The sequence below is a fragment of the Mycteria americana genome, chromosome 17 (assembly GCF_035582795.1).
Source record: "Mycteria americana isolate JAX WOST 10 ecotype Jacksonville Zoo and Gardens chromosome 17, USCA_MyAme_1.0, whole genome shotgun sequence".
Lineage (NCBI taxonomy): Eukaryota > Metazoa > Chordata > Aves > Ciconiiformes > Ciconiidae > Mycteria > Mycteria americana.
This window is the reverse complement of record NC_134381.1, coordinates 8,336,206-8,354,840: the sequence shown is the minus strand read 5'-3', so window position 1 is coordinate 8,354,840 and position 18,635 is coordinate 8,336,206. Positions and strand designations below refer to the sequence as shown.

The 18,635-nt window shown below is 64.5% G+C and overlaps 2 protein-coding genes across 2 annotated transcripts; both read left to right on the top strand.

Annotated features, from left to right (window-relative positions):
- Nucleotides 1-1,705: 1,705 nt before the first annotated feature.
- FIBCD1 (fibrinogen C domain containing 1) lies at nucleotides 1,706-11,307 on the top strand. The gene is made up of 6 exons (XM_075519511.1): nucleotides 1,706-2,179; nucleotides 3,176-3,335; nucleotides 4,079-4,215; nucleotides 10,081-10,177; nucleotides 10,545-10,724; nucleotides 11,048-11,307. The coding sequence occupies exons 1-6, from the start codon at nucleotides 1,706-1,708 to the stop codon at nucleotides 11,305-11,307; spliced, it is 1,308 nt and encodes a 435-aa protein (XP_075375626.1).
- Nucleotides 11,308-16,194: 4,887 nt separating this feature from the next.
- QRFP (pyroglutamylated RFamide peptide) lies at nucleotides 16,195-16,581 on the top strand. The gene has a single exon (XM_075520030.1). It carries the CDS (start codon nucleotides 16,195-16,197, stop codon nucleotides 16,579-16,581), a length of 387 nt encoding a protein of 128 aa, XP_075376145.1.
- Nucleotides 16,582-18,635: the final 2,054 nt, after the last annotated feature.

Here is an 18,635-nt window from a genome sequence, read left to right as displayed (position 1 = left end):
AAGCAGCAACGTGCAGGACGGGAGGGCGCAGAGCCGGGGAGCTGAAGGTGCTGCCACAGCCGGGACAGTGCAGGGACACGGTCCCTGCTCACCCCATGGATCTCAAACCACCCGACGTGGGCCTCTGGTCAGCAGCCATCCTTCCTGTCACTTCTGCGCTCCCAGGGTGCCAAGAGGCTGGGTTGAGCCCAGGTCCTGAGTGTCCATGTGAGGGTGTCAGGGATGGGCATCTCCCACCTCCATCTGCCTCCATCCTGCTGCTCCTGGGTGCCCCTCGTGCCCCCAAGCCAGGGCTCCGTGTCTACAAACACAGGGCAAACTCCTCGACCCTCTGCTTGCCGAAAGCTCCCCTTATTGCCTTTGACATCTCCTTTTAATGCACACTGAGGGGCTGAGCCTGGGGCTGCTGCAGTAAGGAGGTCCCCGCAGGGTGGCTTCCCATTCAGCCCAGCGCCGTTTGCATCTCCAGCCTCGCTCCACGTGCTGAGGAAGAAACCCGGAGCATCCCCCGGGGCCGGTGGGGCATCTGCGGCCCCCCAGACCCTGCCCGGCCAGCCCTGCTGCAGCCGGGGTCACCTTAATGCAAATGGTTGCGGGAACGCGAATGAAATGAAGGGTGCTTGAAGGAAGGTGTCACTCCAGATAGATGTGCACAGGAGGGGACAGGGCCTGGGAAATCTTTGCAGATGCAGCAATTTTCCCCTCGTTTCTGGGGAAAGTAGTCTTTGTCTCTCCAAATCTGCAGCTTTCTGGCAGCCCTGCAATTCCTTGTGACAGCCGTGGCCGGGGTCAGGGGAAAATCACAGCCTCTGCCCTGCAGGTGTAATGAGAAGGGGAGGCGGCGGGGGGACGGGGGCTGATGCGGCCGGGTGGCAGCTCGCTCCATCCACGCTGACGGCGTTGGCACTTCACGCTTTGCAAGGAGAAAAGGCTCTCAGTGCGTGTGGAGCAGCTCCGGCGGGCTGAGCTGATGGGTCCCTGCAGCAGCGGAGCTGCCGGAGCGGATCGGTGGGGGGGTCAGAGACCTTTCCCACAGCGACTCCCCCTCGCTGGGAGGCCCCAGGACAGGTCCGAGGGCTTTGGGAGCAGCTCTGCTCCCCTCCGGCGGGCAGCGAGGGCACAAGGGGCACAGGGACACGTGGCCCCCCACAGCTGGGAGATGCCCCACGCGGAGCGGTCCCCACGATGTGGGCGGTGTGGTCCCAACATGGACCCGCAGCCTCCCCTTGCTGCTGGGGACAGCCCCTGCCTTCCCTCACCTCCTCGCTTTCCCCGCGGTACCGGGGACACCAGGGCCGTTTTCCCTTTTTCTCCCCATATTTGTGCCCAGGGCAGCACGGACCTCCCGGGGAGCTGGGGCTGCTCCAGCTGAGTATCACCACCTTAAATAAAACATGCCAGCGGGAGCAGGCGGCTGCCGCGGGTTCGCTCTCTTTATTATTTCATACCTCTGGCTCCCAGGTGGGTTTAGCTGCTTTGCTCGCTGAGCGCTCGCCCGTGGCCTCTGCCTCCCTGGCAGAACCGCAGGGCTCCCCAGGGTGCCACGTCCCCTCCTCTGCCACCACCCCTGTGTCCGACATCGCCTCCCCCCATTGCTGGACCCCCCAAAGCCCCTGAGGGTTTGAACCCACCTCTCGGATGAAAGGGAGCGGGATGAGTCCATCCCCATGGGTCCTGATGGCATCCGTCTCTCTGTCCGCAGAGGATGAGCTGTGGGTACATCCTGTGCACCGTCCTGCTCTCGGTGGCCGTCCTCCTGGCGGTGACGGTCACGGGGGCCATCCTCTTCATGAACCACTACCACACGCCTGTCACCGAGTCGCCCCCCGTCATCAGCACCAACCCCGAGGAAGCCAACGCGCTGGTCACCATCGAGAAAGCCGACAGCTCCCGCATCAACATCTTCATCGACCCCAACTGCCCCGACGTAGCAGGCACCTTCGGGCGCCTGGAGGGGCTGCAGACCTCCCTGCTGCGTGCCGTCACTGACCACGACGCCGAGGCCAAGGCCACCAAGAGCCAGCAGAAGGCCCTGCTGGTCACGGTAGCAGACGAGGTGGCCAAGCTGCTGACACACGCCGTGCAGCTGCGCGCCGACTGCGATGGCCTCAAGAAGGGACACAGCGCCATGGGGCAGGAGCTCAGCGCCCTGCAGGGCGAGCAGGGCAGGCTCATCCAGGTGATCCGGGGCTGGGGGTGCCGCACGGTGCTCCTGGGGGACAGATCCCCCCCCCCGTCCCCACGTCCCCAGGGCATGGCTGCTTGCAGCCCCTGCCACGGTGTCCAGGGGAGACCTCCGGCAGAAGAAGCTGAGGTTTAAGGCAGGCACTTGGGAACTGCAAGTTTGGAAGCACAACTTCAGCTCCACCTCATCAGCCGCCTGCATCTTGCTGCCAAACCGCCCCGGTGCCGGCGAGCCAGATGTGCAGCCTCCCACGTGTGGGTCTCCCGGCTCCGGGTCCAGTTTGGGGGCTCCGAGCAGAGCCAAGCACAGCCCAGGACCGCCCCAAGGGCAGTTCATGCAGCAATCAGCCTCCCCTTATTTACAGTCTCAAAAATTTCCCAGCCCATGAGCTGTGTTGAAATGCTTACCTGGGTATGCCAGGGGTCTGCTGGGCGTCGTAGCAAGACCCGGGGCACGGCTGGATGCTCGGCTCCGTGCCCGTCCCTCCTGGTGCTCATCGCCCTCCGGCCAGAGCTGCTCGATCCCCACTGCTTCGATTTGCTCCCTGTCCTGCTGCTCTGCCACAGCCACCCCACGTCACTCGCCCGGCCCGGGTCACCTCGGGGTACGGTGGAGAGCCGGCGGCTGTCTCAGGACACGGCTATTCCTGCCGCCTCCGCGATCCCGTCCCCTTGCCCAGAGATGCTCTTTATCCCGCAGGGTGACGGCACCGACGCACCCCGGTTCAGGGATTTCTCAGCCCCGGCAGCGATAGGCGCTGTCTGGACCCTGACCCCGAGCCTAAAAGCACCGGAGATGCTGTATGGGATCTGCTGTGGCTTTTATGTCCCCACCTGGTCCCCAGCAGCCTGTACCCTGGCAGGGAGCGTTGCTGCCTGCAGGCATTTGGGGAGCTGTGGGAGCAGGCAGAGCATCCTCACGGCAGAGCGGTGGTGGGGCTGGGGCGGTGCGAAGGGTTTAACCACATTTCACCGTGTCCCCCACCCGCAGCTGCTCTCGGAGAGCCAGACCAACATGGCTCGGCTGGTGAGCTCCGTCAGCGACGTCCTGGACATGCTGCAGAAGGAGCGTGGCGGTGCCCGGCCCCGGCTCAAGGCCGACCTGCAGCGAGCACCGGCCAGGGGAGCGCGGCCCCGGGGCTGCTCCAACGGTGAGACGGCGTTCCCGTCGGTCCCCGGGGAGAGGGGTGCGCCCGGGGCTGCTCTCGGCAGGTCTCTGCCTAAGAAGAGGGGAGGGAGACAACCGTCCTAGCGAAGGGATTTAATTCAGTGCGGGGCTGGCAAGGAGATGGGGCAGGAGGGAGATGGGAAGTTGTGTCCTAGAAGGGGTTTTTCTCACCGTGCGGCCCCCAGTTGTCCACAAACCAGCCTGCAAAGCCGGCACAAAAGCCACTTCGCGCCCCTGCAGACCCACCCGCTCCCCACACAGCTGTAGCTGGGGCAAAAGCAGAGCAAGAAGCGACCGTTCGCGCGCAGATGGCGGCGCTGCATGGGACTCAGAATAAACAGTCACATTCATCATCATTTGGTTAAGAAGAAGCTGAGTAAGACTGTCCCGGGGCTGCGAGCACGTGCCCAAACTCTGCCTGCAGCTGCCTCCGGGCATCGGCTCCCTCCTCCCCAGCTGGGTCCCAGCCTGCCCTTGCCGTCACACAGGGCCGTGGCGTTGGTCCCTGCCAGCTGCCGGGGGGGTCCCCGTGGCGGCTGCGTCCGCCCGGGCACCGCTCGCCCAGAGCATCGGAGGAGAAAGGAGGGAAAGAGCAAGGCGGCACCGAGCCGCCAACTGGAGCTGGCAGCAAGGTTGAGAGCCTGAAAGAAAGAGCAAGACATTAAATTAGATCGTTAATTAACCAGCTTTCCTCTCATCCCACCCCATCCCAATGCCACGCTGCAGGCTCCCGGCCCCGAGACTGCTTTGACATCTATGCGAGTGGACAGCAAGAGGATGGGATTTACTCCATCTTCCCCACGCACTACCCCTCCGGCTTCCAGGTCTACTGTGACATGACGACCGATGGGGGCGGCTGGACGGTGAGCTGCTGCCGTGCCGGCCGTGCCGGGCGATGCCACCGCCGGCTGCGGGCTGTCCCCAGGCTGGGATGCCGGGGGTGGGAGACGTTACTCTTGGCGCTTGGATGTGTCGTGGGGATGGGGGATAAATGCCGATGGGGTCTGGCTGTGCACAGGGTGCCCGGTCCCATGGGGAAGCAAGCAAACAGGCTCGTCCACGTTACCCGTGCCGGTGGCATCAGCAGAGCTGCTGGGCTGAGCCCCGTGCCAGAGCCCAGCGGCCCTGCCCCGGGCTTGGGGAGCTTGGCTGGAGCTGGAGGGTGGCTTCAGGCAGGGAGTTGGATGCCACGGCTTGAGTTCATCTTTCTCGGCGGGGCTGGGGCCCGGCTGGGGCACGGCGTAGCAGCGGTTGTGCCGCGGGGTGAGCGGCTGTGCTTTGCCCCGTCCCGGTGCGCTGGTGCTGAGGCTCAGGACGGACCCCAAACCCAGCACGTTTTGCTTCATCTAACGCAGGGGCGCCCGGGGCACCTCTGGTGCCGCGCCGATTCACTCGCTCCCCGGCCGCCCTGTCCGATTTGTTTTGCCATGGCGGCTGCAACGGCCCCGTAATCACAGTAATGGGGGCAGGGAGCAGGGGGCATGCGGGGAAGCGGCGCTGGCAGCCCCGAGCCTGGAAACCCCCCTCGCCCTGGGGACCCCTTGGGTGCGAGCGGCCCCTAGCCACGGCATTGCTCGGGGTGCCGGCAGGGCAGCGAGGGGGAACCGGGGAGGCGGCGGAGGGCTCCCTGGGAAGGGTGGGCAGGCAGCCTGTCCCCCGAGGACACGCTGGGTGAGCTGAGCCGGCCAGCGCCCCTCCAGCTGGGTGCTCTGGGAAACAAATCCCCACGATCTGATTCCCCTAAGCAGCTTTGAGCAGTGCCAGGAGGGAGCTCAGCCCCCCGAGGGCAGGGGGGCTAATGAGCCTTCGGCCTCGGTCTGCCCAGAGCCCACCCCGGGTGCGAGCGACCTGTTGTGCACAGGTCGGTACCAGCAGCTCTGGTGGGGAAACTGAGGCACGGCACAGCACAGCCCTGGGGACCGCAGCTCCTGGGGGGTCACACAGGGAAAAGGGGGGATCCCACTGGCTCCCCAGGGTGGGGAGGGTCCTTGCAAACCCCATGCCCAGTCTGCACAGCCGCTGCCAGCCCCAGCCACGCTCGAGCACTGCCTGAAGAGCAGCCCAAGGTGATTAGCGAGACACTCAGAGGCTTATTTAAAGCTGCGGCAGCTGGGAGGGCTCCGGCTGGGCTGGGGAGGGGGCCAAGCAAATGATTTTACACCCAGCAGCATCGTGGGCTCTGGCAGCAGGGCCGGCACGGTGCTGCCTGCAGCCCCACGGCTCTGCCCTGCCTCAGCCGGGGCAAGGAGTCAACCAGGTGCCGAATCCCGGTGTGCCAGAGACGGGTGCATCCAGGGCAGGGCCGAGGGTGCTCACCCCAGGCTCCCCTTTCTTGGGGCTGGTCTGCAGTGCAGGCTCCCAAACGTGCCCCCAGGGTGCTGGTGGGGTGTCTCAGCCATCTCCCATGGGGCTGGGGACACAGAGGGGGTCCCTGGGGCACTGACTCACCCGGGCTCCAGGGAAGCCGTGGCACGGCCGAGCACCGTGGTGCAGAGCCTGGGAAATTTCCCTCCCTTCCTCCTCCTCTGGAGCGATTACTCCTGACATTTGGGCTTATTTGCATGTGGGTGGGTGGGTGGAAGCGATGGCAGCAGCTGAATCAATTTTGACTTGGGAGCTTGGGAGCTGCTGAGCTAAGCCTTAGCCTGCACGGACGGCTTAGAGACCACGGGGAGCGGGGCAGGGGGAAGAGCCGCCCCGACGCCCTGTCAGGGAGAAACCTGGCCGGGGTCGCTCACCGGCTGCTGCTCAGCACGTCCCCGTCCCCGTGGAGTGATCTGCAGCGTCACCCTGTCCCTTTGCCAGAGGCAGGGTCCCCGGCGGTTCCCCATCCCCTTCATCGGGAAGGCTGAGCAAGGCACAGCCCTCGCCGGACCAACGCCTCTCCTCCCGCGCTGGCCGCATCCAGCCCAGGGCAGCCGAAGTCCGCTGCGCTGCGTGAGCACTTGCAGCTCTGGGGCTGTTTGCTGCCTATTTTGCACGGTCAAAAAGCAGAAATCTGGCAGAGAGGGCAGCCAGCATCCGTGTCCGTGCAGGGCAGGGCGTCACGAAGGCGAAGCAATGTGGGCGGGAGGAGCCGGGGAGCCTGCGGCACAGCCCCCAGGCCATTTTGTGCCCCCCTTGGTCCTGCCTGCCAGCAGCAGGGCCGTGTTTGCAGCCAGCTGGGGTGTGAGTCCGGGTCGGTGCCCGCCGGTGCCAACGGGAGCATCCGCGTCCTGCGCTCAGCGCCGACTTTAATTGCAGCATCACCTCCGGGCTGACCCGAGCCTCGCGGCAGCGCCGGGCTGCAGCCGTGTAATTGCCCAGCCTGACCCTGACTCCCCCCTTTGACACTCACCTCTGGCACTTTAATACAGTAATAACGGGGTGATGGAGGGCGGGGGAGGCTCAGCATCCTGGGAGGCCTGAAGAAGTTGCCTCTTACGTGCTGTTGTCTCGGGAAGTCTTTGCAAACGCTCCGTGCCCCCCCCGGTGCCCCTGAGCCTCCATCGCTGCCCAGCCGGGGCAGAGCCCCCCGGGATCAGCATAGCAGCCCTGTAAGCGACAGTGCCGTGACGGCTCCAGCCGCCTCAGCATCATTTTCCATGTACGGCGCGTATCGGGAAAGCCGAAGGATGCAGAAGAAAAGGCTGTGCCGGCGGGACGAGGGCCATGGTGATGTTAAGTGGCAGCTTCCAGCTTCACGGGCACCTGCTGTGCTGGGGCCGCTGGCGGGGACAGCTTCGCCCAGCCTGCTCGTCACCCGCTGGTGGGGTCCCGGCACAGGCTGGGGGGTTTGAACAGACACTGATGCATTTACACATGGGCTGGGATAAGCCGAAGGCAGCGGGGGAGACGAACCCAGGGAAATGCATGCTGTTTCTAAAAGATGTGATTTATGTGTTGCCACGAATGGGGATGAGACGCTTCTGCTGGCAGGGACAGGCAGGAGCAGCGGGGTCCCCAGGACGGGCAGCACTGCCGGCTGCGGTGGTCGCAGGTGATCACACGGGACTGGCGCTTCCCGGAGACCGGCTCCTGCGATGCTCCGAGTTCGTCTTCTCCATGGCTGAACCTGAAGATGGTCTCCCCCCTGCGATGGGGGCTCAGGGGAGCGCTGCGGGGCCGGGGCCGTGGGGGCCGTGCCGTGGCTGCCGAAAACCCGACCGGGAGCTCGAGTGCTGTGGTGGCAGAAAAGTGATGGCCGAGCGTCTCCCCGGGCTGTGGCTGTGGTGGGGGTTTGAGCCCGCGGGGGGTTTGGTGGGGGCTGGCATCAGGGGCCTGCGGGGAGAGGGAGCAGGGCCCTCCCTCCCCGCCAACACCACGGCAGGCACAGGCTGGCGCTCCCACTTTTCTCTGTTTTTAACCCATTTTTCTGGGTTGGTGCCTTTGCAGGAGCCTGTCCCTGCCCCGCGAGCTCAGCGTGACCGGGGGAGGCAGAGAGTGGGGGAGATAAATATTTCAGCCTTGCCTTTAAAGAAGGGAAGGAAATCCTTTTTGCTTAAGAGGGGGTGATGCATATTTGATGAGGAGGAAAAGAGCAGCAAGGCAGGGCTGGGAGTGTGGCAGCGAGCCTACGGGTCACCAGTGCCTGCAGCGTCCCAGTGCACGCAGCATCCCGGTGCCTGCAGCGTCCCAGTGCCTGCAGCGTCCCAGTGCCTGCAGCATCCCAGTGCCTGCAGCATCCCAGTGCACGCAGCATCCCGGTGCCTGCAGCATCCCGGTGCCTGCAGCATCCCAGTGCACGCAGCGTCCCAGTGCCTGCAGCATCCCGGTGCCTGCAGCATCCCAGTGCCTGCAGCATCCCAGTGCCTGCAGCGTCCCAATGCACGCAGCATCCCGGTGCCTGCAGCATCCCAGTGCATGCAGCATCCCAGTGCCTGCAGCGTCCCGGCACAGGGGGCAAGGAGGAGGCTCCCACATCCCTGCCTGCACACGGGAGAGGTGGCTGCACAAGTGGAGCATGAGGAGGGACCATGCATGAGAGATGATGAGGATGGAGCAGGAGACCCAGGAGGACACAGGACCTCCAGCACCCGCCAGCCCTTCCGACCTGGTTTTGAGCCCCTTGGGGCCGAGCCCGGTGGGCAGCGGGGCACCGAGGGCTCCTCCGGCGCCCGGAGTAATCGCTGAGCCGTGCTGAGGCTCAGCCAACGGAGACATGCCCCACACGCTTCCCTGGGCACCGCTCAGGCAATTGGCCTACTTACAACCACGGGTCAAAGCTGATTAAGAGGGAGCATCGGTGCTGCCTCTGCCGCCTTTCCCATGCGGCAGCGCCGGAGCCGACGTTGGCCGGGGAAAATCAGCTTCGGGCCCTCGTCCAGCCACGCCATCCCCCCTCTCCCGGCAAGCCTGAAGAAAGCCCCTTTAGACGGGCTTAACCGCAGCTTCTCAAGTGCTCAACGCAGGGATAAAAATTAAGGCTCTAATTCTAGAAGGTAAGTACAGCAGGATCAGAGCCGTGCCATGCCAAGGAGCGTGCCAGAGCCTGCACCGGGCACCCGCGGCCCCAAAAATGCTCATTTGGTGAAGGGCAAAACAGCATGAAGTTCAAGAGCTGGGTCTCCTCCGCATGCTGGGATGAAACCCGGCACGTGCAGGAGGGCAGGAGCAGCCGGGGGGAGGCTGCGAAGGGGCGTCCCCGCAGCGGAGCAAAGCACGGCGGCTTCCTGGCTGACGTGGGGGCTCGGTGGCGTTGCCCGAGCCCGGGATGCTGGAAGCGGGGCGAACGGGCTCAGCGGCACAGCCCAGCCCCGACACAGGGTGCTCTGGCCCCTTGGCTGCCGGCACACGGGGCGGCTGTTCCTAAATTGAGTGCCCCGTCCCCCGCACTGTGGCCGTGGGAGCGCGGTGCTTGGTGGCAGTCGGGCAGGCTTGCTCAGCCAAGTTTAATGCAATTAATCCAGGGCTGGAGGCTTAATTAAGTTCAAATGGTCGGACACGGAGTAGCGTTTTCTGGATTATTGTCAATAAATCAAACCCGAAACTACGGATAAAAGGGGATGAAACACACAGGGCACGACGTGCCGATGAGCAGATGGGAGAGGAAAAGGGAGAGGCTCCGAGGAGAAAAGCCACGCTGAGCCCCGGGGATCTGGCTGGCATCTGGGGGCCCTGCAGGAGCTGGGGTGGTCAGTGCCCCACAGTTAATTTTTCTGGGATGACTAACGAGGCCATCGCAGGAACGATGCCTGATAACGGGGCGGCTGCCCAGGAGAGAGCGGGGACCCGGGAGTTTTACATGGCACCGAGCATCCCGCCATTTGCAGGATGGCTTGGACTGACCCGGGCAGCACGTGCTGCAGGGACAGACCTCAAGTCATGCCCTCCGTCCATCCATCCGCCCATACCTCTGCCTCTGTGTGCACCGGCAGAGCCCAGGCTGCTTCCCGCACGCGGCCGGGTGCAGGGTGCCCACCCCTCCCAGGGGCACCGGCCACCTTCCCGGAGGAACCCACCGCGGGTTTCCCAAGCTCTGCTCCCATTTCCAGGCGGAGGATCCGCTGAAGTGTTTTATCTGAACCGACTCGCCCGTCCCCGGGAGCCTGATCTGGCATTTCCCTGGGGACCTGCTCACCAGCATCCCTGTGTAATCACTGAGTTGAAAGGGTTTAATTGGTGCCTGTGCCTAATAAGACGGCGGCAGGGAGGGGGTGGGCAGCACAGTGGGGATCGGGGGGGGCTGCTCGGGGTGCGCAGGCTCGGAGCAGCCCCACGACTGACGCCCCACGTGTCTCCCTCCCCAGGTGTTTCAGCGGCGGGAGGACGGCTCCGTGAACTTTTTCCGCGGCTGGGAAGCCTACCGGGACGGCTTCGGGAAGCTGACGGGAGAGCACTGGTTAGGTGCGTGCGGCTGGCAGTGCCCGCTCCCGGGCAGGCTGGCAAAGCCTGGGCCCCCCCAGCCCCCCCGGGGGATCTGGGGTTTCCTTTGCAAAGGAAAGGACACCGAGACCCCCTTGGCCAGCACTCACGTCCTAGGAGTGACGGCCTGGGCAGGCGGGGAGGGGACCGGGTGGCTGCGCAGGGGCAGGGAAGCGACGGGGCTGTTTGTCCATGGGCTGAGCACGTGCCCTTGGCTGCGCAGCAATAACCGTGAGGGCTGGAGGCTGGGAACCGCTCCCCTTCCCACCCCGCACACCCCCCACACCCCCCCCCCAGGCCACCCCGTCCCTGCCGGGGTCCCCGCACTCACCCCCTCCCTCCGCCGCAGGGCTGAAGCGGATCCACGTGCTGACGGTGCAGGGCAGCTACGAGCTCCGCATCGACCTGGAAGACTTCGACAACGGCACCGCCTTCGCTCACTACGGCAGCTTTGGCGTGGGGCTCTTCTCCGTCGACCCCGAGGAGGACGGGTACCCCGTCTCCATTGCCGACTACTCGGGGACGGCAGGTAGGGTGGTGGGGAGGGGGGGATGCGCGCGGTCCTTCGGGGCAGGGGGAGCCCACGGCCACCAGCCCCCCTCGCTGGGGCAGCAGCTGTCCCCTCCAGCACTGGCGGCGGTGCCAGCTGCATCCCTGCAGCCACGGGGAGCTGGAGGCGGGAGACAGGCTGCGGCTGGGTGTTTGCAGGGTGGGTGACCCCGAGTGCCCTGTACATCACCAAAGGAGCCCCGTTGGGGTGCCCAGGGGAGCCCCCCCGGGGTGGGAGACAGCCCGAGGGCAGGGCGAGGGGCAGGAAGGGCCCATCACGGCTCCTTTCCCCCCCGACGGCAGGAGACTCCTTCCTGAAGCACAACGGGATGAAGTTCACCACCAAGGACCTGGACAACGACCACTCGGAGAACAACTGTGCGGCTTTCTACCACGGCGCCTGGTGGTACCGCAACTGCCACACCTCCAACCTCAACGGGCAGTACCTCAAGGGCCACCACAGCTCCTACGCCGACGGCATCGAGTGGTCCTCCTGGACCGGCTGGCAGTACTCCCTCAAGTTCACCGAGATGAAGATCCGGCCCATCCGGGAGGAGAATTAGCTGGATGGCATGGGCCCCCCGACCCCGACCCCGTGCCCAGCCCCCTGCCCTTCCCCACTGCCCCGCAGCCCTGTCCCCCCCAGTTGCCATCCTCCCCGAGGGCTGGCCCATCTTCGAGGGGCCCCTGGGGAGCGCCTGCCCCCGGGGAGGGCGGCTTTTGCTGCCGGGTGCCTGTGGGCATCACCGGACCTTTGCTCCCAGCTGCCGTGGCTCCCCTGCAGCCGAAACGGGGCCCCTGGCCAGAGCGCGACCCGCGGCCGGTGCTTATGGCTGCGGCAGAGAGGGCAGCGGGATGGGGGGATCTGGGGAGCGATGCCCAGCAGTGTCTGGCGAGGAGGGGAAGGGGCTGCCTGGAGGGAGGGAGGGGGGGATGCGGCAGCCCGGGCAGGCTGGGCACCTCGGCTCATCCCCACTTTGGGCACAGACACCCAGCAGTAGCCTGGCCGAGCTGGCGAGGGACTGGGGGACACTCGCCGTGGGGAGCCCCGAGCCCTGCGGAGCCCCCGGGACTGGGACGAGGCTCCTGCTCCACAGCTCCGGCTCACCCCATGGTGCTACTGGGGACGGGGAGGGCTCGGCTGGGTTGCAGCCCGTGCAGACGCCTGACCGTGCCAGCGATTCCTCCTCTGGTCTGCACAACGCTCGCCTCTCCCTCCGCAAGAGCAATGCAGCTGGAAAGGGACAACCACAAACTCCTTTGTCCCCGTTGTCGCCGTCCTGGCTCCTGGAGCCTCCCGGGAGGTCGGGACACCCCAAAGCAAGCTGGCACGGTGCTGCAAGGACACACACCCAGAACGGAGCATGGCACGGAGCTGTTTTGGTGGTACTGGGGAAATGGGGAGCACGGCGAGGAGGAGGAGGAGAGGAAGGCTCGGTTGCCGGCATGGCTCCGCCTGCATTTCACAGCTCCTCCCTCCCTCCCAGACCCAGACTCACATCGGACTTTTGCCATCCAAAAGCTGTGACCTTTCCCGAAACCCTTGACTTGGGACAGCATGCCCATGTGCCCCCGTGCGAGCCCCCTCCACTCGCTCCCGGCCCAGGGACCCGCATTCATTTTCACCCAGGATGAGCCACATTCTGGCTCGGCACCTGCAGATAATCAAAGCCTTTCATTTCTTCAAATCCCATTAAGGTTTTTTGCAAAAAGAAGCCCAGAGTGGGGCTTAGCATCTGCAGGGCCCTGATAACCGGGCAGCAGGTGATGCCTCGCACCGGCCGCCCCGAGGAGGAGCTGCCACGGGGTGTGGGGCTGACTTCTCCCTCCGGCTCCCTGGAAGGACTCCATTGAGGGATTTTTTGTCCAAAAAAAAAACCAAACCAACCCAAGCCGAAGCGGGCTGTGTAGGAACAGGGAGGGGAGGGGGACAACCGGGACCCTGCCACCCTTTACATGATTTTTTCAGCCTGTGCTACAGCAGCAATGGGGAGCAGAGCCCCCGCACCGGGCTCTGGCCACAAAACCACCGTTGGATGGACAGACTGCCCGAGGAGGGGAGGAAAGCTCCCGCCATCCCCGTTTCCAGGGGGGCTTAAGGCACGGGGAGATCAAAGGCTCATCTTCCCGGCTGTGGCAGATTTGTACTTCCCTGCGTGCTTCTTTTTTTAAGCCTTCCCCACCTCGGACCCTGTGCTGGATGAGCCCTTTCACCTGCCAGGCGAGTCCCTGTCCGTCTGTCCTGCTGGGGAAGCAGGGATGAACAATGCACTGGGGATCACCGCAGCTTTCCTCTCTGCCAGAGACATTCCTCGGAGGCTTCGGGTGAGGACAAGCTCCAAGCGCAGGCACCAGCTCTACCCGCTCCGTCCCTGCCCAGAGCAGCCGGCCAGGCTGGGTTTCTCAAGCGATGGGATTTGGGGGAGCTCGGTGGTGGCATTTCCCAGCCAGCACAAGAGCAGGAGCCCCCGGCAGCTCCCGAGGGGCTTCCTGCGCCCCACCGGCCCCCTCCGGAAAGGGTCCTGCGCAGGCGGGGAGCACAGTGCCCGTCTTTACTTTTTGTTCATTTATTTCAGTAGATTAGCTGTAGCTGGGTTTTCTAGCACTCGCCTTCAGGACAAGAAGGCACAAGGAGCCACGTGCCCCAGGCGGGAAGGCTCGTCCCCTCCCTGGACCCCTCCACCAGTGTTTTTCCATGCCGGGGAGGGGACATTGTACGTGCAGTTTGTTGGTAGCGTACCCTTGTGTAACTGCCCGTGTCACCCAGGACTCCCTAATGACTTTGGTTTGAATTGCACGAGAGGTATTTAATCCACGCCGAGACACAGGATTTCCCAGGATTATTCCCAAGAGCGCACGTGTCGCTCCGTGGGCCCGGATTAGGCTAAACCCGTCCGTGGTGACACCTCCCCAGAGAGGGGTGGCCGGGGGTGGCCGGGGGGTCTGGGACCTGGCCACGTACCTTCCCGGCGAAGCCCTGGGCCAGGTCGTGGTGTGTAGCAGTGCCGTGAAGTCTAGGTCATGTGTGAGTGGTGTCCAACGCTGTACATGTGGACTTTCTAAATTCCTAATAAAAGGAACTCATCGTTAGCTGGTGCGTCGGCGGCCGTGCCCACGGTGCGGTGTGGGGACATTACCGGAGGAACCTGCCGTGGTGACGGCAAAGGGAGCGACACCGGACTACTGCAGCTCGCACCGTGCTGCGGATGGCAGCTCCTTCCCCGCACTGGGCTCGCGGCACGGCATCCCCGGGAACCGGCCCATCGCGGGCTTGGCCCACCCAAACCGCTCTGCAAAACTGCCGGGGAGGGCTGGGGAGAGCTGGTGGGGCAGGGACGGGGCAGCGGAGGCTTCCCAGGGCTCCAGCCCAAACCCAGGCACTGCAGAACCTCGGGGTGGCCCTGGGTGGCAGGTCTCGGTGCCGAGGGGACCCACTCCCCCCTGCCTGCGCTGATGGGCACAGCACCGAGCCCCTTCCCGCCGAGCAGCAGGGTGCTGCCCACCCCACGCCCCGCCCTGCCCCTGGCCAGGAGGGACCCGGGAGGGGACAGCAGGGTGCCAGGCGTTGGAGACCACGCTTCAGCACCAGCGGCTGCGTGCGCTGGCCAAGGATGGGGAAGCACTCGGGCTTGGGCATGCAGGGCCAGTCCCTGAGCGGGTTCGGGGGCGCGGGGGTCTCTGCTGGTGTCTGCGCACCCACCACGCTTGCACACACATCTGGGACCCCCAACAGCCGCACACGAGCATGCACCAGCCAAGGGGTGCCTCCAGACGAGACCCTCCCTCCGGCCAGCATCCCTGCCAGCTGCCGGTGACCCGAGGCCAGCTCCAGCACGGCACGCACCCAGCCTCTCCTCCGAACGAGGCAGCAAACGAAGGAGGCGCGTTAATCAGCGGTGGAGCAGCGCTCCCATTGTGGCGGCTCGGCCAGCCCCCCTTCCCCCCCGTCCCCCTCTTCAGCCCCCTCCCTGCCGGGATCCCAGCCTCTGCTCGGAGCAGCCACAGCCCCGCGAGCCGGCCACGTGCTTGAGGGGTGACACGGCAATTAGCGCCGGCGGGTATTTAATGGCAGGCAAGGCGGGCTGGCCGGCTCAGTCTGGGCACCGGGTGGCACGGAGCAGGATCAGGGCAGGCGACGCTGGGGCATCGCCCGAGGCGGAGAGGTGAGTCGCTGGCAGCCGTCTGTCTGCTTCTGCGTGCCCGCTTTGCACCCTGCCTCGATGGGCAGCACAGCCAGCGAGGGGGCAAAGGCTGGTGGAGGCAGCTGGGGGCAGCGGGCAGGGCTGGGCTGGGCTGGGCTGGGCTGGGCTGGGCTGGGCAGGGCACCCACCCGCACCCCCGGGCACGGGACTCAGCAGCACGGGTTGCTGGTGCTGGGAAGGTGCTCCCCGCTCTGGCTGCACCCAGCGGTTTGGCTCCACAATGGGCAACCGGCTGCAAAAGGGGAGAGCGCAGAACAGCGGGAAGGTGCGAACGAGGCAGGGAGCACCCCAAAGCAGAGCCCACGGGCAGGAGGGGTGCTGGGGAGGGCAGGCAGGGGCTTGGGCTCAGCTGGGTCCGGCGCAGGAGCGAGGAGCACCCACAGCAGCCCCGCACCCTGCAAGCACAGGGCGGACACCCTGGCCCCTGTCACCAGCAGTGACTTTTAAGGTGACACCTGCAGCAAAAAAAAAAAAAAAAAATAATAATAATAATAATAATAATAATAAAAAAATCCATTTCCCCTTTCTGAGCCTTTGTGGGAGGAGGAAGGGGAGGCAGAGCAGCCCTGCCTGCACTCAAGGTCACCCCGGCTGCCTGCGGCATTGCCACACGCGGCCCAGGACCACGCTCCCTCCCGCTCTGCTCAGCAGACCCTGCTGGGCACCTCTGAGCCCCATAAAGCAGAGGGATGTCGAGCACCTTCCTCCGCACTGGCATTAGCCACGCACTGCGGGTAGGACCTGCGCGATGGAAAGATGAGGCCGGCTCAGGTGAATGCACTTAAGTCCTCCCCACAGTGCCTCTAAGAGGAACAGGCGGCTCCAGAGCCCGTCAGCCCGCCTGGCTAATAGCCCGCTCAGCCACCCCCGTCCAAGCAGAGCCCGGCTCTTGGCTGTGAACCAGGGGAGTAGCTGCAAGGCTGTAATTTGTGAGCGCAGAGTGGCTAAAGATGAAGGGGAGCAGGTCTGAAGGAGGCGGGGGGAGAGGGAGAGCGAGCTCAGACCCCCCCAGCTGCAGCCGGGTGCTGGGGTGGAGGCTGCAGGAGGAGCGGTGGGTGCTGGAGGGGGTTCCTCGCAGGCCGTAGGGGTGGCGGGGCTGGTTCGTGGGTGCTGCAGCAGGGACGGGGAACGCGCGCTAGCCAAGGACAGCCCTTCTGCAGCCACGCATCCTTGCTGCTGCTTTAGCCGCTGCCCGAGGATGCTCTGCGGTTCACCGACCGTGCCTTTCCCTTCCTCTGCTTCCCCCAGATGAGAGCACCCTACTCGCTGTCCTGCCTCTTCCTCCTGAGCCTGGGAGCCTGCTTCCCTCCCCGTGAGCGGCAGGAGCCAGGAGACCCCGGGGAAGGGACCCTGCTGAAGCCCAGCTGGCAAGGAGCAGCTGAGGACTCGGGTGCCTGCTGGAGGGCAGGAGCGAAGCGGAGACGCAGCGAGGAGCTGAGCACGCTGCTGGGCATCGCCCAGGAGCTGCGGGGCTACGGCAAGGAGGGCAGCAGGCAGCGGCCGGGCAGGCAGGGGGGCTCCGAGCTGCTGCCGCTGGGAGGGGAGAAGCGCAGCGGCACGCTGGGGAACCTGGCCGAGGAGCTCAACGGCTACAACAGGAAAAAAGGGGGCTTCACGTTCCGCTTCGGGAGATGAGGGCCTGGACTCGACCCCTCACCTCCTGCAGGTCGCCCCGTCCCATCCTTCCCTTCCATCTCACCTAGGTTTGCTTGGACAAAAGGGTATTGGGGGGTTTTGCTGCTGGGATTGCCTTGAGGAGGGGGTACGTTGCGTTTGCTCCACTTGCAGCCCTGCCACAGATCTCGCATCCCCGTTCCCAGCCGGTGCAATGGAAGAAGAGGAGGGTGCTTTAAAAAGAAGCCACCGCGTCCCTTCCCCAGTCACACGCGGCCTTTGCTGGGGCACGGTCCAAGTGCCCTGTGCCGGGTCTCCAACACTGTGGTGCAGGCAGAGAGCAGGGATTGTCTTTAGGTTGGATATTAGGAAAAATTTCTTTACTGAAAGGGTGGTCAAGCATTGGAACAGGCTGCCCAGAGGTGGCGGAGTCACCGTCCCCAGAGGAGTTACAAAAAAGGTGTAGACGTGGCACTTCAGGACATGGTTTAGTAGGCACGGAGGCGTTGGGTTGACGGTTGGACTAGATGATCTTAGAGGTCTTTTCCAACCTTAAAGATTCTATGATTCTCCGATGCCACCCCAGGACAGGCAGAGCTGGCAGGGCCAGGCATCAAGGCTGGAGGTAGGTGGGCTGCAGGGTTACAGGGGAGTAGTCCTGGTGGTGACAGTCCCCTGGGGACTGCCTGTAGCTGCTGTCCAGGGCAGGGCTGTCAGGGAGGAGCAGGTCCCTCAGAGCTCTCCACGGAGCCACAGAGTTGCTGCTCTCCTGCCTATTACGGAAAAGTCCCTCTGGCAGCAAATTCTGCTTGGTGTCAAGATGCCGCTTACAAGAGCCAGCTCCTGCGTGAAAACCAGGCCAGAGCAGCGGGGTTCGAGAAAACCTTGTCCTTAGAAATCCCTGGCATGAGCACGGAAACCTGCCCTGGCATCACCAGTCCTGCTGCGGTCCCACCGCCCTGCTCGCGCCCCGACCCCGAGACCCGTCCTCAGGTGCCACCAGAGTCCTTGCGAGGGTGAGATGGTGATGACCGACCTTCTGTGTCCTAGTCACATCACCCCAGCACTTGCCTGAAAGCCTGGCCCTTCCTAACCCCCTCCGGCCTCATCGCCACCTATTCCCAGCTGTAGCCGCTGCAGAAACTTGGGTGCAGAGGGGCTGAAACAAGGACCCCTGTGCCCACCCGGGGCCAGCAACGGGTGCTCAGTGTCCTGCTCTCCAGTCCCCTCTGCTGCCAACGGTGCAGCTTGGGGAATCACTAGCCCCAAAAGCCAGCACAGCCACGGCTGTGAAGGACAAGCCCCGCTCTTCAGCGACTGCCTTCTCCTCCTTTGGGCAGATTTAGCTCTGCCAATGCCAACGACGACGTTTGCTTTTGTGCCTGCCACTGCAGGCAGAGATATTAGTAATCAGAGGTCTAACTACCTGGCTTGCAGGCACTAACGGCAAGTTAGACACCTAACGACTGCTAATATTTCATTGCAGGCACAAAAATGAAGCAGGACAATTATTTGCAAGTGCTAAATTGCACCCTCAAAATCAAAGACCGTGGCAGGACTTGGTTGGGGGGTGGGGGGAGGAAGAAAAAAAAATCAAGCTCCAAGAGGTGCATTGTAATATCCATCAAGCAGACAGACCACTTAATACAGTGCTGCCGGGACCGGCGCGAGCTGTTCTCGCAGCAGGAGCAGCGTGTAAGCGAGGGTTGAACGGAGGCGAGCTGGGACCGGCAGGCAAACGCCAGCCGTGGGGCAGCCAGGTCTAGGGAGGAGCGATGGAGGTGCAAGAGCAGGCTCCTCCAGGGAGCTACGTGTGGGTCACAGCCCCACGGGTGCAGAACGGGAGGGACTCCGGATCTGCAGGGATACAGATGATGCCGGGATTTGGCCCTCGCACGAGGACGGCACCAGCTACGAGGGCGAAGGAGAGGAAGGGCATTTTCCTTCCCCTGCGTCTCTCCTGCGGTAACCATCTCGCACCGCGGGGACCGCAGCAGCGACCTACAAACCCGGTGGCACTCGGGGTGGCTGAGCCCACGCAGTCCCCCCACCCTGGGCACCCCAAACCCACCTCC